The sequence below is a fragment of the Opisthocomus hoazin genome, chromosome 13 (genome assembly GCF_030867145.1).
Source record: "Opisthocomus hoazin isolate bOpiHoa1 chromosome 13, bOpiHoa1.hap1, whole genome shotgun sequence".
NCBI classification, from domain to species: Eukaryota; Metazoa; Chordata; class Aves; order Opisthocomiformes; family Opisthocomidae; genus Opisthocomus; species Opisthocomus hoazin.
In genome coordinates this window covers 16481834-16503944 of record NC_134426.1, presented here as the reverse complement: position 1 = coordinate 16503944, position 22111 = coordinate 16481834, and the positions used below count along the sequence as shown (strand labels likewise).

General features: G+C 58.9%; 3 protein-coding genes across 6 annotated transcripts in view; 1 reads left to right on the top strand and 2 right to left on the bottom strand.

Annotated features, from left to right (window-relative positions):
* Positions 1-27: 27 nt before the first annotated feature.
* Positions 28-12422, bottom strand: VSIG10 (V-set and immunoglobulin domain containing 10). The gene is made up of 8 exons (XM_075434478.1): positions 12182-12422; positions 9504-9788; positions 5324-5602; positions 3278-3571; positions 2397-2507; positions 2005-2017; positions 968-1131; positions 28-614 (listed from the first exon to the last, which is right to left on the bottom strand). Exons 1-8 carry the CDS (start codon positions 12420-12422, stop codon positions 544-546), a joined length of 1458 nt encoding a protein of 485 aa, XP_075290593.1. The 3' UTR covers positions 28-543.
* Positions 12423-13400: 978 nt separating this feature from the next.
* On the top strand, positions 13401-16027 carry PEBP1 (phosphatidylethanolamine binding protein 1). Its single transcript, XM_075434485.1, has 4 exons — positions 13401-13587; positions 13883-13992; positions 14600-14700; positions 15141-16027. The coding sequence occupies exons 1-4, from the start codon at positions 13453-13455 to the stop codon at positions 15356-15358; spliced, it is 564 nt and encodes a 187-aa protein (XP_075290600.1). The 5' UTR covers positions 13401-13452; the 3' UTR covers positions 15359-16027.
* A 2068-nt stretch (positions 16028-18095) lies between these two features.
* Positions 18096-22111, bottom strand: part of TAOK3 (TAO kinase 3) — a 94885-nt gene continuing 90869 nt past the window's right edge. For all 4 annotated transcript variants that reach the window (XM_075434459.1, XM_075434458.1, XM_075434461.1 and 1 more), the window contains 4 exons: positions 21529-21768; positions 20506-20718; positions 19451-19633; positions 18096-19368 (listed from right to left, as the gene is read on the bottom strand). In XM_075434459.1, the coding sequence (XP_075290574.1) occupies positions 19207-19368; positions 19451-19633; positions 20506-20718; positions 21529-21768 (798 nt within the window). In that variant the 3' untranslated portion in view covers positions 18096-19206. The remainder of the gene's footprint in view (positions 19369-19450; positions 19634-20505; positions 20719-21528; positions 21769-22111) is intronic.

Genomic DNA, 22111 nt, shown 5'->3' with positions numbered 1-22111 from the left:
CCCACCAGGCTTCGACACGGAGCAACATTTCAGAAGGTCTCAGGGGGAAAAATATTTATAATAAAAACAATAAAGTCTCCCTAGAGTCGGTCTCGCCCACGTCCTGCCCACGCACCCGTTGTTTCTCCCGTCATCCCGGGCCCGCTGTGGCCCCGCGGTGACCTTCTCCATCACGCTCCCCGCAACCCCAGGACTGTGACAGTGACCGAGCCAGGATCCCGCACCGGTATCCGCACCCATCACCGCGGGCTGCTGGGACCCACTCCCAAAGCTCTGCCTGCGCTGGGTGCCGCCTTGTTACAAAGGACACCCGAGACACAGAGGAACGCGGGAAGGGGGGAGGAGAAATGGAGGAGCAAGGCTGGGCAAGGACGGGGTGAAAGGTGGGGAAGGGGTGAGCGGAGAAGGGAGTGGGGGTGCTCGGAGCAAACCCGCCCGCTGCCGGACACCGACGGCCTGTGCTCAGCCGCGCGGCAGCGAGGACGCGCTCGGCGCTGGGCATCCGGCCGGAGCTCGGCGTGCCTCCGAACGCAGGGATGGACGCTACGTCCCTCGCGTGTCTTCTCCCCTCATTTCCCGTGAAGAGACCCCGCCGTGCTGCTCCCCGTCGTCACCTGCGCGGGGCACAGAGCGGCAGCATCTCAACTCCGTCTGAACACGAGGAAGAACTTCTTCCCTCTGAGGGTGACGGAGCCCTGGCCCAGGCTGCCCAGGGAGGCTGTGGAGTCTCCTTCTCTGGAGATATTCCAGACCCGCCTGGACGCGGTGCTGTGCAGCCTGCTCTGGGTGACCCTGCTTGGGCAGGGGGTTGGGCTGGGGGACCCACAGAGGTCCCTTCCAACCCCTGCCATGCTGGGATTCTGTGAACTCAAGCCAAGGAGCCAGACGAGCGCAATCCCTCCCTCCCCAGACCCAGAGCCCGGCAGGGCAGGCGGCTCCCACCCCAAGCTTGGGCGCCGAGGCTCACCTTCCACGGGGCAGCCGAGGTCAGCAGCCTGGACGCCGTTCCCGTTGACCAGCACCATCGGCTCGCGCTTGGCGGAGCTGCCCATGGGCTCCTCTTCCCCATTTCCCTCCTCATCGTCGTCTTCCGAGTCCACCAGCACCAAGATGTCGCCCGAGCCTTGATTCCTGTGAGCAGCAGAGGGGCTGCAGGGCCGGGGACAGCCTGTCGTGACGCGGCCCTCCAGCCCATCCCTCCCCGCCTTCGCCAACGCTCCACACCAGTTGCGACGGACTCTCTCTGTCCTGCGCCAGCCGTGTCCAAGGCAGAGCTGGCCTCAGACCCCGCTGGCAGCAACACCCCCACCGGTGTTCAGCACCGTTCCCCATTCCTCTGCCAAAGTCCTCCAACCATTCCACAAATGTCCACACGCTAAACCACGCGAGCCCCCCTGAGTGGAGCTGTTCTCCCCTCCCGGACCGACGGGGAAAGGCGGGCCCTGAGAAAAGTCTGCCCAGGCCGCAGCAAGACAGCGGTGGGAGCAGAGCCGACAGCGGCAAAGGCAGGGAGCGGGGCCAGGAGAGGGGCGAGCGGGACGTGGGGAAGGAACCCGCTGTGCCCGAAGCCCGGCAGGCCCTTGTCCACGTGCAGGTGTCAGAGATCCCCCCGGAGCGGGGAAGGACACGGGCCAGCGCCCGCACGGAGCGGCAGCAGATCCCCGTTTCTATTTACGCCCCAAATCCCCGGGCTCTCCGGCGCCGGGGAGCAGCTCTCCTGCGCAGCCTCCTCCCTCACACCCGGCGCCTTGCCGGCACCGTCCCCGCGCGACCCCGAAGCGATGCCGCTCCCGCTCCGATGCCAAGCGCTCCCCTCGCTCCCACGCCTTGCCCGGCCCCGCCATCCCCTTCCCGGGGGAAGCGCGGCTCCCAGGCAGGAACAGCTTCGCTCCGGGGACGGCTCCCGCCGCCGAGGTGGGCTCCCTGCCCGACGGGGAGATGGCCTCTGCCGGGAGACGGCCTGGTGAGCCACGCGGGGCTGTGCTGAGGGAACCCAGCACTCACCTGAACGCAGCACCTGAGCGGGAGAGAAGGGAAGGGAAAGACAGCGTTACAAACAGGCCCCGGAGCAGCCCCCCGGGCTGGTTTTACTGTACGAGCCCCGCCAATCCCGCCTGCAGCAGGGTGGTCTCCACAGCCACGCGTAGAGACACGGGCACGAAGGTCACACGGGGAGGGGAGAGGGCCCAGCACAGTGCAGCTCCCTGGAGAGGGCAAGGGGAAGGTGCCCGAAGCGCTCAGCCAGGGAACGGCCTTGTGTTTCCACCCCGTCTGCCCCCAGGGCTTTGACCGGGAGCAGGATGAGACCCGAGGGCTGGGGTGATGGTCACTGCACCCCAGAAAGGACAAGGTGGTTGGGGATAAAACCAGGCCACCCCAGGAAGGAGAGCTCCCACCTCTCAGGCACAAGAGGGGACTGTAGTACAAGATGACCCCGGTGACGGTGAGCACGGCCAGCAGGGACAGGACCACCACGGCGCCCACGACCCCAACAATGTTCACCGGCTCTGCAGAGAGAAGAGGGGAGGCAGGAGGCCAGCTTGGCACCGGGACATGGATGGACGAGGAAATCTCAGCGCGAGCGGTAACGCAGGTCCCAGTGCCGTCTCGGCTCCCGTTTCCCACCACTGCAGCCGTCCCACCAGCACAGCAGTCGAGGGTCTCAGGCCCTTGTGCTTCACTGGTACAGCAACCACCCCAGCAAGGCCCCTGTTTTTGTGCCCATGTGCATTTAGCAAATCAACCCCTGCCTGCTGCACCTCGAGCAGCCCAGACCACAGAGGTGCTCCTCCGTGCTCACAACCCGCAGGAGGGACCAAGGGCGCTCCTCTCTCAGGCCCACCATGCCGAGGCGAGGGGAATCAGGGGTTTTCACCCCGAGACAAAGGGAGCCAGTCCTGCGTCTACAGTCGCCGCAGGAGTCCAGAAAGCATTGTTGGATATTAGGAAAAATGTCTTTACTGAGAGAGTGGTCAGGCATTGGACCAGGCTGCCCAGGGCAGCGGTGGAGTCCCCATTCCTGGAGGGGTTCAAAAACTGTGTGGATGTGGCACTTTAGGACATGGCTTAGCAGGCATGGTGTGCTGGGGTGATGGTTGGACTTCATGATCTTAGAGGTCTTTTCCAACCCATGATTCTATGATATGATTCTATGACAAGCAAAGAGGGCTCTCGGTGGTAAACGGAGCCCTTTGGGGCTCACCAGTGGCCCCTCGTGAACTGCGTCCCCAACTTCACCTCCATCCCTGCCGCGGCAACCCCGGGCAGCCCCACTCACGCTTCACCGTCAGGCAGACGAGCAGCTCCCTCAGCCCCACGGGGTTCTGCGCCTTGCAGACGTAACAGCCGCTGTCGGTGCCCTGCGAGCAGTTCTGGATGGTCAGCCGGGACACGTTGCCCTCCTGGGCGATGAGGAACCTCCCGCCGGGCTGGATCTCCAGCTCCGGCTGGGCGATGCCCCGCAGCCAGGTGAGCCTCGCCGCCGGCGTGCTCTCGGTCACACGGCACGTCAGGGTCACACTGTCACCCACGAAGCAGGTCTCCGGGGGCTCCGATTCCAGCGAAGGGATTTCTGAACAGCCCAAGGGGGAAAACAAAAAATAAAAAGGAAAGAGTCAAGGAGGGAACAGAGGTGTTCAACATAACAAGCAATCAGCCATCTGACTGATTAATAACCATTAACAGGAGGAAGTCCCAGACAGAAGTCTGGGACTTGAGCACCGTGGGTTTGGCGCTCAGCTCGCTCACAAGACTTCAGTCACCCTCCAAGGAGCGATCCGGGCAACTTGACGTTGCTCAGTCCTTTTTTTGACACTTGTCTTGATATCCCCAAGGAAAAACGGTTGAGGGGGAGCCAGCAGGAAGACGGCAGAGAGGAGAAAGGCAGCCCAGGAATTTTCCTTGGGATCAGCAGAGCTCTTCTGTAGCTCTGACAACACTTGTCTGATAAATACAGTTTTAAATACAGAAGCTGTTTAACTTCTTCATCAATGACCTGGATGAAGAGTTAGAGTGCACCCTCAGCAAGTTTGCTGATGACACCAAACTGGGAGGAGTGGTGCATACACCAGCAGACTGTGCTGCCATTCAGCGAGACCTGGACAGGCTGAGAGCTGGGCAGAGGAACCTGATGAGGTTCAACCAGGGCAAGGGCAGGGTCCTGCACCTGGGGAGGAACAACCCCAGGCACCAGTGCAGGCTGGGGCGGACCTGCTGGAGAGCAGCTCTGCAGAGAGGGACCTGGGTGTGCTGGGGGACGACAGGGTGACCATGAGCCAGCAGCGTGCTCTGGCTGCCAAGAAAGCCAATAGGATCCTGGGGTGCATCCAGAGGAGCATGAGCAGCAGGGCGAGGGAGGTTCTCCTTCCCCTCTGCACTGCCCTAGTGAGGCCCCATCTGCAGTGCTGTGTCCAGTTCTGGGCTCCTCAGTTCAAGAGAGATGAGGAGCTACTGGAGAGAGTCCAGCGGAGGGCTACGAGGATGAGGAGGGGACTGTAGCATCTCTCCTAGGAGGAGAGGCTGAGGGAGCTGGGCTTGTTCAGCCTGGAGAAGAGAAGGCTGAGAGGGGACTTTATAAATGCTTATAAATATCTGCAGGGTGGGTGTCAGGAGGACGGGGCCAGACTCTTTCCAGTGGTGCCCAGCGACAGGACAAGGGGCAACGGGCACAAACTGAGGCACAGGAAGTTCCGTCTGAACATGAGGAAGAACTTCTTCCCTCTGAGGGTGACGGAGCCCTGGCCCAGGCTGCCCAGGGAGGCTGTGGAGTCTCCTTCTCTGGAGATATTCAAGACCCGACTGGACGCGGTGCTGTGCAGCCTGCTCTGGGTGACCCTGCTTGGGCAGGGGGGGTTGGACTGGGTGACCCACAGAGGGCCCTTCCAACCCCGACCATTCTGTGATTCTGTGAATACAGCTCAGGTTTTCAAAAGCCGCTTTAGTCAGATTCATTAGATGCTTGAAGTGGGTCTGGGGGCATGCAAGACCCTTCTACAAACCCAGCCCTACCAAACTCCACCTCAAGCTGAACAGGGCACTAAAACCACCGCTCACTTTCACACAGGCACGAATGCTTACACAGGTGAGAAGCTCAGCGTGGGGAGACTTGTCGGCCCCTGAAGATGTACCCAAAACGCAACTCGCCCGCAAGTATGCTGTGATGGACCACAGCCGCAGGAATTCTGTGCCCTGCACAGGCCAAGCCCTGCCACGCTGCCTCATTAGTGTCTCCCGCCATGGCAAGCACCCGCAGTGACCAGGGTACCCGTCTGCCCCACCGTTAGCAGGCTCATTAACAGTTAATAAGCTGGACGAGTCAACTCACTTATCTCCACAGTGCAGGCAGGCTCCTCCGGCTCGACGACGTGGCTCCCGACGCACTTGAACACTTTGCGGTGGGAGAGGCGGGAGCTGTTGAGTGTTTCCACATGGGTGTCCGAGGAGCTCGTGGAGCTGATGACCCAGCTAGAGTTGTCCAGATCGCGGCCCTCTTCTCTCCAGTGCAGGGTGGGGTGGGGGTACCCCCCTGGCCAGCTGCAAAACAGCTGCAGCGTCAGCCCCGACGAGGTCTCAGCCCAGCACTTGGGGGTTGAGTGCGGTGGATCTATCAGCAAGAACAGCACGTGGTTAGAAACACCTCCAAGTCACAGCTCTCAGCATCTCAGGGCTGGAAGCCCCGCAAGCTTTTTCCATCAGCCCCCCTGGAAGTCTTCGTGGCTTCCCTGCATGTCTCGCTCCCCGCCCTGCGTCCCACAGCCCCAGGGAAGCACAGCTCCGAGCGACAGTCAGCAGGGACAGGCAGGAGGCTGTCCTGCCAAAGCCGGACTAATTAATGCACAGGGAGGAAAAAAATTATTGCCACGGCAAGAGAAGCACCTAAAAACGCAGCAGCAGCAGAACGCAATCTCCGTGCTGCCCTCGGCAACTTGTCACAGCACAGGTCCTCGGACCTCAGGTACAAGGGGGTGACACCGATTTGCGCTCCTTGAGAACAAGGCTCTGCCCGTCCACGGCGCCGATGTGAGCGCTTGGACTTCCCAAGAGAACACGGAAAGCGTCAGGGCTCCTGCCAAGGGACAAGTTAGCAGCTTCTCAGAGCCACCGGCTCGAAGCCGGGGCACTCCCCCAGCAAGCCCAGCACGTTGCTGGAGCCCAGCATGTTGCTCCCCAGTTCAAGAAAGATGAGGAGCTACTGGAGAGAGTCCAGCGGAGGGCTACGAGGATGGTGAGGGGACTGGAGCATCTCTCCTACGAGGAGAGGCTGAGGGAGCTGGGCTTGTTCAGTCTGGAGAAGAGAAGGCTGAGAGGGGACCTTAGAAATGCCTGTAAATATCTGCAGGGTGGGTGTCAGGAGGACGGGGCCAGACTCTTTTCAGTGGTGCCCAGCGACAGGACAAGGGGCAATGGGCACAAACTGAAGCAGAGGAAGTTCCAGCTGAACCTGAGGAAGAACTTCTTCCCTCTGAGGGTGACGGAGCCCTGGCCCAGGCTGCCCAGAGGGGTTGTGGAGTCTGATGCCAAGCCACGCGTGTTCTGCTCCATCCCAGCCCTGCCGTCGCTGCCGCGCTGGGCCGGATAGCGTTACCCAGCCACGCACCGTGCTCTGCATACGCACCATGCCGCAGCAGCGGGGACAAACTCCAGCAGAGAGCACAGGCAGGGTAAGGCACCGATGGCCTTGTGCCAGAGCCATCGCTTGGTAACCACCACGACTATGTTTGTTATTTAAGTACAGAAACAACTCCACGATAGCAGGCACGGGTCAGAAGCCAAGAGGAACCCAAGAGCAATCCCTGAGGGCAGCGCGGGGCTCACATTCTGTGCAGTGTGAGCCCCCGCCTCTCCCCCATCAGCTGGTTTCACACCCCCCCTGCACAGACGCACAAACGCGTTCATTTAACACCCACGGGGATTCTGGATCCTGACCCAGGCAGAATTCACACACCGTGCCGCTGCAGCTGGCTCGCCTCATCCGACGCTGAACTGAGAGATCAGACGCTGCCAAAGCAAGCCCCACACTTGCCTTGTGGTGTCAGAGGGACGTCTGATTGTTTTGCAGAGCATTTATTCAAATGTCATTTCAAATGACATCAGTTTGAAATAAAAAAACCAAAACATCATGGCAAAACCCCACGCCAGCTGCAAGAATATACCTTCTTGGGGCTTGGCTTCGCAGGAGCCATACACCCGCGCTTCGTATGATCTTTGAAACCATCCAGCTCTGGCAAGAAAGTTCTCCACGCCACGTCCTCCGTCCCAGCTCAGTCTCGTAGCTGATCCCAGGCCCTGGCTGCGGTTAGGAAGAGTGACCTGGCAGCCCAAACCACCACAAACTGCCTTGCGGTGGGCACAGCCCTCCCAGGGTGTCCGGCCCTGGTGCCGCGCTTCTTGTCCTGGTCCTGGCAACTCGCCTCCTGCAGCCACCGGCGGGACAGCCCGCCCTCCCCCAGGCTCTCCAGTACAACTCTTCTGGCTACAGAGATCTGTTCCCAACATGTTAGCCAACCAAAAACCTAAAAACCGCCAACCCCATCCCCCCAGCCAAAAAGACCTCACAAAACACCAGCAAAAAGGACCTCATGCCCGCAGCGGAGCCAGTGGCAGCTGGCGCGAAACCAACACCCCAAGGGATCCCTCGGAGGTGGGCGACGGCACGTTTCCTTCACGCCGCTTGCTTCCAGTCCAACCCAAACAGGGAACCGCAGCTCAGGGCTGGGCTGCACCCTCGTCGCGTTGCCAGGACGCTTCCTCCACTGCTTGGAGGTTCTTTAAATGCAGTTTTAAGCAAAAAGTGAACTTTTTGGTACAAGTCACAAGACTGGTTGAAGATCGTCAGCTGTCAGCTCCCACACGGAGCCCACAGACCCTGGGTGTCTCCTGCGCAGCGGTGCTGGGTCTGCATCCGAGGGGTTTGCTCCCGCCCCGGCGAAGCTGCCCCAGCACCAGTGACCGTGACAAAGCAGGGCCGGGCCTCCAGCCTGAGGCTCTTCAGCTTCTGGCCTGGGCTGATGCTTCGATCTAAAGTGCCCCACCAGAAATATCTCTCTTGCCTATTTCAGGGCACGCCACTGGCCCACATCACCTTCGTAACCTTTGGAAATTAATCAACACATTAATCCCACGTCAATAAATGAAGTTCAGAGTGCAGCACCAACACTCGGCATGCCACAGATATCTCCTGATCATGAGCGTTTCGCACCAATGCTCCAGATTTAAGGCTCCCCCTCCTAAGCCTCACACCTCATACATATTCTCTGAAGCAGCCTGGGGTTTCGACTCCTTCACCCCAGCCCTTCGTGACCCTCCAAACCCCAGCTACAGGTTCCTCACCCCAGAAAGGCAATTTTCACTCCTGTGAATTTACGAGATTTAATCTGTACGGAACAGGTACGACTTTTACGACACGCGCCCTTCACCAAACACCGAGGAGGGAGGAACACCCTGAAGGCAAACAGAGAATGGGTCTCACGCACGGCGGGCGTTGACGGAAAGACCAGCAAGAAAGGAAGGGGCCAGCAGAACACCGAACAAGGCAAACTGAGAGCCACCTTTCCTTCTTCGCAAGCCTGTGACACAGGCTTGGCTGGCGTGAAGGACAGCAGGTCACCGCCGATCAGAGCCCACGCCACAGCTGATCAGAGCTGGCGAAGGGGCCGAGAGCAGCATCAGCCCAGGACTGTGCTCCCTGCTAGTCTGGAGGGGGCTTTTTCCCCAGGAGGGATGGGATGTCCGGGCAGGATCACGATTCCCCAGCAGCAGCAGGAAGGACCTGCACCAGCAGTCTGCAAAGGCATCAGCTCGAGCGCTCTCCTCCCAGCCTCATCCTCCATCCGTGCCGCGAAGATCGCCGAGAGGATGGATGAAAATAGGGATGGAAATGGGAGCAAGCGCCAAAAGACGCAACAGGGGAAAAAAAAGGCTGAAAGAACAGCCCGTGCTGGTGACAACGGGGACGCTCCCAGGACAGAGCTCCCAGCTGTGAATTGGAGGAGCGTGGCGTCTCCATCAAAATCTGAAGGCTGCGCCGTGAGGCTCAGCACAACTCCTACCCCCTCGCACCACGACGGCAACGAGGAACGGCACAGCACATCCATTTACACGCAGATTGCAGCCGAGGGGGAACACGGCGGGGAGCAGCAGCCCCCTTCCGCAAGGTCTGCGAAGGCTCAGGTCTTTCTGCAGCAAACGGCCGCTCCGGAACAGCCACAGGGTCTGAAAGACCTGCTCAAAAACCAGTTAATCGTCACCAGCGAAGAAGGAGGGGACACAGCGAGGACTTGGCAGCTGGCTTGCCATCCTCCGCATCGCACACCACCGATCCTCGCCGGAGCGTTTGGACACACGCTTGCGAGCGAAGGCGTCAGCGAGCAGCATCGCCCCGCTCGCAGGTCTCGCGCCACGAGGCCACCTCGCGCCGTTTCACACCGTTTGTCCTCCAGCGCCAGATGAGTCCGGGGACCTGGGAGACTCGAGGGAGGAGATCCGCAGGAGCGGGACACACTTACTGGCCACCCGGAGCTGGACGCGGTGCTGGTGGTCCGTCCGGTTCAGCACCTCCTTGCAAGTGTAGTTGCCTTCGTCCTGCATGCGCAGCCCTGCGATGCGCAGCGAGCTGCCGCCAACCAGGGAGAAACGGGCGTCCGGGGGGAAGGCGACGCTTGAGGAGAAGAGCGGGGGGAAAGAGCGCGGATCCCCTTGGAACCAGACCACCTCGGCCGCTTCTCTGGAGACATTCCGGCACGGGAGGAGCACGGTTCCTCCGACTTTTCCAAAAACCACTTCCTCTGTTCCTGCGAAAAGGGAGGGACGGCGTTAGGGATTTCAGGAACGGGCAAGACCTCGACACGCGATGTCGATCAACGCTTCGGGGTGTGGAATTATTAGTAAAATTAAGGTTTTACATCTAAAATTAAAGTTTATATGAAAAAACGTAGCATTGTTCACCCACTGAGGAAAAGCATAAGATCCAAAGGAGCTCTGAGGATGGGACGCAGCTGCAGCAGGCATGTGAGGAATCCGCTCACACAGCAACTCCCTGCAACACGCCATAGAGGATGGAGCTGGGTGGAGACTCCGTGGCCATGCTCCGTGATGATAAAGCAGGAAGAGATGCTCCTCTAGAAGTGAGAAGCAGCTCAGCTGGCCCTCTGAGCCAACAGGTTCTTGAAACCTTGCCAAAGTGCTATCCTCTCGTGAACTTTGCTCGTTTTGATATCATTTTAATTCCAAAGCACACCTCCATGCCAAAGGCTACCCGCCTCCGAGGTGCGACCACCCCTCTTCGAGTCTGCGCCCTCGATTTTTCGTAAACTGTACCTTTAAACGTGAAGCCAGAGAATTTTACACCAATCGTGATAAAAGGTGTGTATGACTACAGTCACTCAAACTCCACCTTGAATGGAGAAAGGATGTAAAAATAGCCAGGGAAATAGGGGATTTGAGGAGGAGAAGACAACACTGTGGATTTTTGGGAGGAGAAGACAACACCATGGATTTTGGGAGGAGAAGACAACACCGTGGATTTTGGGAGGAGAAGACAACACCGTGGATTTTGGGAGGAGAAGACAACACCGTGGATTTTGGGAGGAGAAGACAACACCATGGATTTTGGGAGGAGAAGACAACACCGTGGATTTTGGGAGGAGAAGACAACACCGTGGATTTTGGGAGGAGAAGACAACACCGTGGATTTTGGGAGGAGAAGACAACACCGTGGATTTTGGGAGGAGAAGACAACACCGTGGATTTTGGGAGGAGAAGACAACACCATGGATTTTGGGAGGAGAAGACAACACCATGGATTTTCGGAGAAGAAGAAGATAACATCGTGAGCAAGTCAAGGGAAACTCCACCTCAGGCGGCCTCCGACAGCCGGGATCGGCCGACGGGCTGAGCCCCACTTCCCCCTCCCTTGGGAAGCCTTGGGTGAGACTTCAGCTAAGCGCTTCTCTCGGGAATCTTAGAAATCTCTCTAGAGAGTTACTCCCTAACGTTTATAGCCAGGCTGTATTATTTATAACCTTTCCATGCGTTTTATATTTGCACGTGCTTTCTTGCAGACAGTCGCTATCACCGGCAATTCAAAAAACTCATATACCTGCTGCACAAATCAAACTGCGCTGTTTAAGCAGCCAGCTGTCCCAGTTTCGCACCGAACGCGACCAAACGCGGCCGTGCTGGCTCCTGAGCCCGACTGGACGGAAGGAGCAGACCGCTATCCAGAATGGTGGTAGTTTAATAGACATATTAAACGCGACTGGATTGGTAGTGGCAAATTGGACGTCACTCAGAATTTAAACCTAGCCGTACCCAGCCTCTCACTACATTGAGGAGAGTTAGGATGCAAGGAGCTTCATTTTCTGCCAAATTAACGCGACACGGGGTGCTTGCTGCGGGGCCTGGAGACGCCCTTGGCAGCCACCCTGCTTTACAGAATCACAGAACCACAGCATGGCAAGGGTTGGAAGGGACCTCTGTGGGTCACCCAGTCCAACCCCCTGCCCAAGCAGGGTCACCCAGAGCAGGCTGCACAGCACCGCGTCCAGGCGGGTCTGGAATATCTCCAGAGAAGGAGACTCCACAGCCTCCCTGGGCAGCCTGGGCCAGGGCTCCGTCACCCTCAGAGGGAAGAAGTTCTTCCTCATGTTCAGCTGGAGCTTCCTCCGCTTCAGTTTGTGCCCGTTGCCCCTTGTTCTGTCGCTGGGCACCACTGAAAAGAGCTTGGCCCCATCCTCCTGACACCCACCCTGCAGATATTTGTAGTCATTTCTAAGGTCCCCTCTCAGCCTTCTCTTCTCCAGGCTGAACAAGCCCAGCTCCCTCAGCCTCTCTTTGTAGCAGAGATGTTCCAGTCCCCTCATCATCCTCGTAGCCCTCCGCTGGACTCTCTCCAGTAGCTCCTCATCTTTCTTGAACTGGGGAGCCCAGAACTGGACCCAGTACTCCAGATGGGGCCTCACCAGGGCAGAGCAAAGGGGAAGGAGAACCTCCCTCGCCCTGCTGCCCACACTCCTCCTCATGCACCCCAGGATCCCATCGCTTTCTTGGCACCCAGGGCACGCTGCAGACGCAGCGCGGGGAAGATGGAGAAACCCAGCGCTGGGGGAGCTCCCCTGAGAGGCTCCGAGGGACGGCTCTACCCCACGCACTCGCCGCTCGCCTCCCCTCAGCCCTCCCCGGCTACCTGCGGCGTCCCGGCGCGGCACCAGCCTCCAGACGCAGAGGGCGAGGAAGAAGCGGGCTGGCGGCGTCCCGCCGGGGAGCCGCATCGCCGTGTGCTGCCAGCAGAGCCTCCCGGCTCGGGGAGGCGGTGCTGGGCAGCCTCCGCCCATCCGGGCCTGCCCGCCCTTCCCTGCCCGCTCGCCGTGCCCCGCGGAGGGGGGTCGCGCCCGCTGCCTCAGACCGCCATCTTGGGCGGCCGCCATCTTGGCCGCCCCCTGGCCCCGCCTGCCATCTTGGGCAGCCCCCCCCTCCCCTCAGAGCGGCCCGAAGACGGTTCGTCTGCCTCTCGGGTTCGGTGCGGGGAAGCGGGAGCGTTTAACGCCAGGAGGATAGCGTTTCCAGAGGGCAAAACTAAAGGTAGTAAGGAAACTCCTCGCCGCCCAGAGGGTCTTCTTCAGCCCAGCCCCTCAGAGACACCCCAAAAGCAGTGGGAGCGAGCAGCGATAAATGACTGTAGAGACAGCGACGAATATTTTCAGTTTCTTTAAATGTGTCCCTCAGATTCTGGGTGGATGTAACAAAGCCAGAGCGCTGTTAAATTTCAGCAGCGGATACATTAGGAGAAATTGTCTTGGTGATAGGTTGTTTTTTTGCTGACTGATGCCAAGCGAACCCACAGAATCACAGAATGTTCGGTGTTGGCAGAGACCTCTGTGGGTCACCCAGTCGAACCCCCTGCCGAAGCAGGGTCACCCAGAGCAGGCTGCACAGCACCGCGGCCAGGTAGGGCTGGAATATCTCCAGAGAAGGAGACTCCACAATGCCCCCACATCATCCACCACTGCGGACAGCAACCCCCAGGCTGGTTCGTTATACATAGCAATACGTAGGTTACTTCTCTGTGTACGCCACAACAAGCGCTGTGAAGCATGCAGGTATCCTCAGGTTGCTCCAGGACATCTTCCCGCGTGGGGAAGGCTCGACACGGCCAGCTCACCAGCAGCCGTCGCACACTGGGCTCAGGCACATAAATTATAACCTAATTAGCGGCAGGGCCAAGGCCGTTAAGCAAGGGCAGCGGTGCTGCTTTAGGTAATCTCTCTGCCGGTGCACGGCCTCTCCCGGCGCCGCGGCCCCCCGGTTGGGGGCGCCCCAACAGCTGAAGCCGGGGAAAGGCTTGCGGCGCGCCTTCGCCAATGGGAGAGGGGCGTGGCGGCGCCTCCGCCAATGGGAGCAGGGGGCGGGCCGGGCGCGGCTGCGGTGGGGCGCAGTGCGCAGAGCGGAGCGGGAGTCATGCCGGTGGACCTGGGGCTGTGGAGCGGGCCGCTGAGCCTCACCGAGGTGGAGCAGAAGCCGGCGCACCCGCTGAGGGTCAAGTACGGCTCCGTGGAGATAGACGAGCTGGGCAAGGTGCTGACGCCCACTCAGGTGAGCAGGGCTCGGCCCCGCGCCCGGGGCTGCGTCGCAGGGGGGCGCGGCAAAATGGCGGGAGGCGGCCGGGCCTCCTCGGGCAGCCCCCGCCGGAGCCTCCCCGGGCACCGGGTCCTGCTTTGCCGTGGACTCCTGTGGGGGTCAGGCCCGGCTCCGTGCTGTGGGAGGGACCCCGGTGGCTCTGGTGGGCTGGGTGCGAGCTGGCGCGCACGGCCTTGAGCTCCTGGACATGCGTGGGGGGGGCTGCGGGGGGGGGGAGCAGGGCTGGCTGCCAACGCTGTCATCCCTCCAGGTCCAGCATCGCCCCACCAGCCTTGAGTGGGATGGCTGCGATCCTCAGAAGCTCTACACCCTGGTTCTCACGGACCCGGATGCTCCCAGTAGAAAGGACCCGAAGTTCAGGTGATGGGGTGGGCAGCTCCCTACCTTGCCTGGGGAGCATGGAGCATCCCTCTTGGTCTGAGCAGAGGCTTAGAAGGAGATTGGAAATGTGCTCTGCCGAAGGCGTAGCAGTGAGTCTGTGGCTTGGAATAGAAACAGAGCCCTCGCATCTGTCCTTGAGACAGGGACAGCGTGTGGAGGAGCAGCCACTTTTAGGGGTGTTGGGAGGTCTGCTGTGGCTTGGAGGAGCGCAGCATCTGCTGCTTGCTCTAATTGGGCACGTGTGTGAGTTGGAATTAGGTCTGGCTGTGCTAGCCGCAGAGCACAGCTTACACCTGGGACCAGCTCGCCTTTCTCAAATCGGGCTCAGAAGCAGGGGGAGTACCCACTCTCAGGGGTCCGGAGCCACGAGGCGGGGTGCCGGAGCTGCTCTCGACAGGCTCGGCATCCTGGCAGATGGAGGGAGTGCCTGCTGCGGAACTGGCCCTCTTCGCGTTCGGCAAACCAGGAGCAGCAGCTTCGGCTGCGCTGTGCCGACAGCCGCACGGAAAAGCAGCGGCTGGGAGCGACGAGGGGCCTTGGCCAGGGCTGTGACGCAGGCCGATGGGTTTTTGCCGTCTCCTTTCAGGGAATGGCATCACTTCCTGGTGACCAACATGAAAGGCAACGATGTGGGGAGCGGGACCGTGCTGTCGGACTACGTCGGCTCCGGGCCTCCCAAAGGAACAGGTCGGTCCCTGGCTGCGGCAGTCCCCACGCTGCGAGCACGGCTTTGCTGCGCTGATCAGATGGGTGCGCAGGGGAGGGCGGGGAGGCCCGCAGAGACCTGCCTGCGCGCTTGGCATCTGCTGCATGGCTGGGCAACCGCTGTGCCATGGGAACAGCCCACGCAGGGCTGCCCGCAGCTGCGTGTGGCTACGGCTGGCGTGCACACAAGCCGTCGCTCTGGTGACGGGTCCGTGCTGTTCTGCCCGCAGCTGGCGGGGGGAGCACGAGCCCAGGCAGGACGCGGGCTGTTTGAGCGCATCCACCTTCTCTAAGCTCCTTTAGCTCCGTCACACGTAGGCTTCTGATCCCGGAGAGTGCGGACTTCTGTTTCCCTGGGCTGCTGGGTCACTTCAGAGCCAACCTTACCCCCGGGCGCCTGTGACGCTGTCTCCTCCCCGCAGGGCTGCACCGCTACGTGTGGCTGGTGTACGAGCAGCCGAAGCGGCTGGCCTGCAACGAGCCCGTCCTCTCCAACCGCTCTGGTGACAAACGAGGGAAGTTCAAGGTGGCCTCTTTTCGCAGCAAGTATGAGCTGGGGGTGCCGGTGGCAGGCACTTGCTACCAGGCGGAGTGGGATGATTACGTGCCGAAGCTGTACGAGCAGCTGTCGGGGAAGTAGGGCAAGGGCAGCTGAGGAAGCACTGTGCAGCACCCCCACGCCGCTGGAGCCCAGCCGCTCAGAGCACGGCGCCGTAGTTTTGTTTGATTAGCGAGTTGAACCCAGCTACTCCCGCGCTGACCGCTGGAACTGTAACCCCAACCCTGTCGCCGTCCTTGGCCCGAGCCTGCTTCTGTGTCGGTGTGCTCTGGACCCGTGCCGTGCTCCAGCTGACTCCTGCAGGTTGCTGGCTGGACGAGCTGCTGACAAGGGGTCCCCCGAAGGGCTGACCTGCCTGAGGGAGGCCGAAGCCTTTGTGAGTGAATGTCGCTTCGGAGCGTGTCCGCTGTGCTGAAGTGGTGTTGTGGTGTGGGTACGGAACCGCTGCGGGGTGGTGCTGGCTGTGTCATCGCCTCTTTCCAGGAGAGGAGATGGCAGGCAAAGGGAATCGCTGCCCCTGTTGGTTTTTTTTTTCTTAGTTTTATTTTTACCCTCAAGTATTTGGTCAGTGCCTCTGCTTCAGTGAACCACTAAAATCGAGAAGGGATAGCAGGGAAGCTGGTGGATAGCGCTGCCTTCTGCTCTCTGTTGCAACTCAAAGCTGAGAGACCACTGCACTTTGTTCCAGTTCTGTCATGCCTTGACGTTAATTTGCTGTTTGCTCACAGTGCAATTAAAAACTTAACCAAGGTGGATGGTGTGGTTGTCTTCCTGGGGGGGTGAGGGCAGTGCTCCCAGGAGCAGCTTGGTGTCCTTGGCTTCCTTTGCTCCTCCTGAGGTGCAGAGCTGAAGCCTCTGCTGGGAGCTGCGCCGTGGGGTAGCGCTGCCGAAGCGTGGGGCAGCCGGGGGATGGCAGCTGTCTCGCCACTCTGAAGCTGCTCCCCAAAACCCCGTCGGCAGCGCGCTGTCCCCTGGGCTGCATCCCCAGTAGCGTGGGCATGGGGTGAGGGAGGGGATTCTGCCCCTCTGCCCTGCTTTGCTGAGACCTCCCCGGGAGTCCTGCATCCAGCTCTGGAGCCCTCAGCACGGGACAGAACTGGAGCTGTTGGAGCGGGGCCAGGGGAGGCCCCAGCAATGATCCGAGGGCTGGAACCCCTCTGCTGGGAGGAGAGGTTGGGAGAGCTGGGGCTTGGCAGCCTGGAGAGGAGAAGGCTCCGAGGAGACCTCATTGCAGCTTTCCAGTACTTAAAGGGGGGTTGTAAGAAAGCCGGGGACAGACTTTTTAGCCGGGCCTGTTGTGACAGGACAAGGGGTGATGGTTTTAACCTTAAAGAGGGAAGATTTAGACTGGATATAAGGAAGAAGTTTTTTACACTGAGGGTGGTGAAACCCTGGCCCAGGTTGCCCAGATGGGTGGTTGATGCCCCCATCCCTGGAACCATCCCAGGCCAGGCTGGATGGGGCTCTTAGCACCCTGATCCAGTTGAAGATGTCCCTGCTCATGGCAGAAGGGTTGGACTAGATGGCCTCTGAAGGTCCCTTCTGGCCCGAAGCATTCTGTGGTCCCACGCAACGCTTGTCCCTGCTGTGGGCAGGCGGTGGCCCGAGGCGTGTGGGTTGCTGGAGTTGGTGGTCAGGGCGCTGCCGGAGAGTGCCCCGGTCGCTGGCCAGCAGCAGGCAGGGCGCAAGCCCCTGTCAGGGCCGTTCAGCAAAGAGCTGGTGTGCAGAAAGGGCCCGTGGCAGATGGCAGGCTGGCTGGAGCACTTCAGAGGCCGCTTCTCTTCTCCAGGGGGTTTCTGAAGCTGCTATCACTTGTCATCAGCAGGGTAATTCATCCCCTGAACCCTCTGTCACCAACCGTGACGCTCCTCGCGGCTCAGCGCTCCCTGGTCCATCCCATGCCGTGCGTCGGCAGCGGGCACGGAGCCCCCTCACCCAGCAAGCTGCCGGGCAGGACCCAGCTGCGGGTTCCAGCTCCCGTGAGCAGCGCTGCCGGCGTTACCACCCTAAGCTGCTTCCCTGCCACGCCGCAGGGTCCCGCTCGCTCGCCTGATGCTCGCAGTGAGGCCGGGTGGCAGCTCCTGAGCGCTCGAAACAGAAAATGAACCTTCGGTCCAGTCTGACATCTTTCAAAGGTTAAAAAAGATGACGGCAGCATAATTCTACTTCATGGAACGAGCAGCCGGCCCCCTTTTCTCGGCTGCTGCCTTTCTCCGGGGTCTGCAGCCCAGTGGGCCGAGAACCAGGTACCAAAAACCCAACGCGCTGCAGCGAGGCCCTGGAGAACTCAGCATGCTGCCGTCACTGCGGAAGGGGGTTTCACCCCGGCCATGACAACACTGAAACCTCAAACCAGGACCGATGGCTTTCCAGGAAACAGCCCCAGCGCTCCAGCCCCCAGGACCAAGCGTACTGGGCGGGTACGGGCTGCTCCGTCAGCGCAGGACCCCAGAAACCCACCACAGCCCACGAGTCTCCGCTCTCAGGACCGGGGTCCGGCGCAAAGCCGCGGGGCTCCGTCCGTGCCGCCGGGACGGGCTGGAGGGAGCGGGTGACCCCTACTCCCACCTCCCGCCGCCCTTCCCCCAATGAGACAGCCAGGCGTTGTGATGAACACTTTTATTTACAAATATAATTAAAAGCTCTGACAGGTATTCATGCTCTTCCTTGGAACCTGAAAAATGTTTCTGTTGTGTCGTTGGTTTGTTTTTGTCGGGTTTTTTTTTTTGCCTTTTTTTTTTTAAAGTGCATGCAAAAGAAGTAAAGCCTTTTTTTTTCATCTTTTTATTGTAAGAAAATACACAGTTTGAAAGTGTGAATAATGCAATATTTATGACCAAGATCATGGGGTTGGGGGTGGACTCGGGGGAGGAACAAAAGAAAACAAAACAAAACAAGGAAGAAAAGAAAAGCAACAGGGGCTGGGGATGGTCTGACAGACAGCGTAGAACTCCACATACTGAACCGGAGAGGGGGCGGGGGGCTGGGAGCAGGAGGGAAGGGGGGAAAGAAGTAAAAAAATTTTTTTGATCAGAGAAACAGTTAAAATACAATATGAAAATAAGTAAAAGCTCTCCTTAAATTCCTTCTATACACAAAATACACGATTTGACAAAGCCCAATTTGTGCTACCGGGATCCTGTGGGCTCGTTTAAGTGTATTCACATTCTCTGCGACAGCAGAAAATGATTTATGATACAATCAAGAATATGCCGAGGGCCGAGGTCTCATCCCCGCCTCGCCTGGCATGGTTCTTCTAAAAATCACCGGATTTTTGCCCCGCCCCGCCCCACCCCCAAAAAAGTAATAATATGTCACCACGGATATGTACATCACAATTAAGTTTTTTTTTTTCCTGTAAAATGTATCAAATTTTTTTCAATCTTTAATAAAATTTTTATTATTTAATTATTCCTGATGAATAAATACCAAAAAAATAAAAATAAAATAAAATTATGCAGCAGCTAGTTAAGGTAAGGCTGCGGATTTCGTCTCTCTCCCCCTGGGTTCGTATCTAGCATTGGATTATTAGGTGGTTTTTTTTTGCTTGTACTTTTGTTGATTGGTGGTAAAATGAGTGATTGCTCCAAAGCAACATACATCCACTTTTTTTTTTTTTGTTTTTTCTTTTTTTCTCCATTAAAATCGTCTCCAAAGTTTTCACTGAAACATTTTTAATCATTGCACAGAGACATCGATACTGTGACATACTATGGAAAAGACCGCCAGGAGCCGTCCCGCACCGGGACTGCCGCGGGGGAAAGGGGCCCCTGATGGAGTAAGAATATACAGGCACTAGTCCGACACGATGTCAGTAAGAGAGACAGAAAGAGAGAGAGCACGCCCGTTAACATGGGGAATGTTGGGTTTGCAAGTTTTGTTTGCTTTTTGTCTTGGTTTTGTTTTTAAATGGCAAAGAAATTTAAATCTCATCTATAGTCCTCCTTGGGATATTCTAACGTGACCAAATTCCCAAAGCCCATTCGCAAGCTCTCCATGTCAAACGTCTCGAGCTCTCGCTCCTGCCTTTCCAACAGAAACTTTATCCGCTCACTGCGTTCCTTCTGGAGGGCGGCGAGCTCCTCTTCGATCTGGAAGAAGCACAGTCAGCACGCCGGCCCCGCGCCCCAGGCCGGGCCCAGCCACGCGGCCAGCAGCCCACCCCAACCCTACCTTTTGCTCCAGGTGCGCCCGGCGCAGCGACACGCGTTGCTCCAGCTTCTGGAGTTCCCTTTCATGCTGTGCTTCCGTCTGCATCTTGATTTTGCTCTGGTACGCGTTGAGCAGCTCCATCTCCTGCTGGAGTTGCAGTCTCAGGGCTTGGCATTCCGCTTCTTGGGCCTCGTCGAGCCGTAGCTGTAAGGTCATCGGGGAAAAAAACAACGTTCAAACCTCCACTAGCGATGTCTCTGCTCCGACGGTAGCGACGCACCGCTCCTTCTCCTCCTCCAAGAGCCTCTGCTGCCGGCGGCAGAACAAGGAAGCACGAAAGGCTTCGTACGCTGCTGCTTCCCCACTCACACGGAGCCAGAAGCCCCGGGGAAGATCCAATTCGAAAAGCCCGGCATGCGAGGGGCGGCAGGGAGAGAGGGAGCGTGTTCTGCGCGATGCCTGTTACGGCAGGGACGGCGCCACCTGATGCGCGACTCAAAACAGTGGTCACAAACACAACCGCACCGACGGCCATCCGGCAGCTAGGACAGCGGGAACGCAGCGTGCTGCAAGGACAATGAGGGGACTGGAGCATCTCTGCTATGGGGAGAGGCTGAGGGAGCTGGGCTTGTTCAGCCTGGAGAAGAGAAGGCTGCGAGGGGACCTTAGAAATGCTTATAAATATCTGCAGTGGGGGGGTCAGGAGGACGGGGCCAGACTCTTTCCAGTGGTGCCCAGCGACAGGACAAGGGGCAACGGGCACAAACTGAAGCAGAGGAAGCTCCAGCTGAACATGAGGAAGAACTTCTTCCCTCTGAGGGTGATGGAGCCCTGGCCCAGGCTGCCCAGGGAGGCTGTGGAGTCTCCTTCTCTGGAGATATTCCAGACCCGCCTGGACGCGGTGCTGTGCAGCCTGCTCTGGGTGACCCTGCTTCGGCAGGGGGTTGGGCTGGGTGACCACAGAGGTCCCTTCCAACACCTGCCATGCTGGGATTCTGTGACCAATGTGCTGGGGGAACCCCCGCTCCCTGCACCTTGGCCAGGGACCCCCCGCCCATGGGGAGACAAGCACCTACCGCTTGCGAAGCCATCATCTCGTTGATGCTCTGCTCATACTGCTCTGCCAGGATGGCGAGCTTCCTCGTCTGCTCATCCTTCAGGCTCTTCAGAATTGTCTTGTGCTCACTCTTTGGAGTTACTTCCAGCTGGTGATTCTTCAGTGCTTTGTACTGCTTAGTTTGCACTTTGCATGTGTCCTGGAACTGCTTTTTGATCTGCATTTCCATCGCCTGCCAAGGAAGGAATAATGTGAGGAGCACAAAGAGCTCTGGGAAGGAAGAGGTTCCAGCACATCCCCTGGGGGGGTTGGTGAGAGACAGCCATGGTTCCCTGTGCTCTGCGCTGTCTCCTGCCCCTGCGCCGGCCCAGAAGCCGCTCTGTGCGCACAGCGACCGAGCAAGCGGCGTCAGCTCGGGCCCTGTTTCAGCACAGGCCAGAAACGGGACCAGGACCCACCAAGCCCTTCTCAGCCCACGGCATCTCCGTCTCCCACCACTGCTTCCCGCAGGTCGCCCAGCCTGTCGCCCTGCACAGATGTTCAGAGGAGGAACGGGATCTCCCACAGCAGCTCAGAGGTTTCTAATCAACCTGCAGCCCAGCTGGGACGGAGCGCAGTGCTCAGCACGCCCAGGTTCTCTCCCTCTGCTGCCTTTCAAAGCGAGGAACCATCACCCAACCCCTTTCCATACGGAGGTTTATAGGCTGACACCAGCCAGGGCCTGAAGAAAGCACAGCTCATCAGAAACAAGCTCTGCAATGCTTCGCTGAGGACTCGCCCATTTTTACCCAGCAGCCTCAATCAGTACAGCACTTAAAAAATCCTCAGTGAGCCCTTTGCTATACGAGCCTGCAACTTTATAAGAAAAGAGAAATTTAAAGAAATACTGGAGCGGCCCTGTGCAGAGGGAAGGGACACAAGGGAGAGCACACCGCGCTGGTGCAGCACGGCGTGGATGCTGCGCAGAGGCGGCAGCAGGCACCCAGACCAGCCTGCCTGGCAGGACAGAGCCTGAGAGAGGAGGACAGAAAGCTTCCAGCACCTTCAGGTTCTTTGGTTGCTGCCGGAGCTCCATGAAATGCTTCCTGTGCAGCTCCCGCTCTCGACGCTTGTTGTATTCCAGCTGGTTCTCGAGCTCAGTCTGGTGCTGCAGCCGGATCAGGTCCATCCGCAGCTTCTGCAGCGTGTGCAGCTGCCTGTACTCCAGCTCGCGCGTCGACTCGTCGTGCCGGATCAGCATAGCATGCTCCATTTCCTTCTGGGTCCGCTTCTTGTTTAACTCCTGCACAAGAGGACAGCAGAGCGCAAGGCAGCAGCTGAGGAGCGGTTCTATCTGCCCCGAGACGCAGTAAATTCAGTGTTCCCGGTCACTCCTCCAGACAGCACCAAGGACTTCCACGAGCCAGAGGGAAACGCAAACCCAGCAGCAGGATGGGAACGCTGACAAGCGGCATCCATCCATCCATCCATCCATCCATCCATCCATCCATCCATCCATCCATCCATCCATCCATCCCTCCCTCCCTCCCCCTCAGAACCTGCTCCTCTGGCAGCTCGGGATCACCCGGGCAGTCTCCAGCAGGTGGCACTGGGACCCCACGCCAGCCCTCCGCGACTGCTGAGAA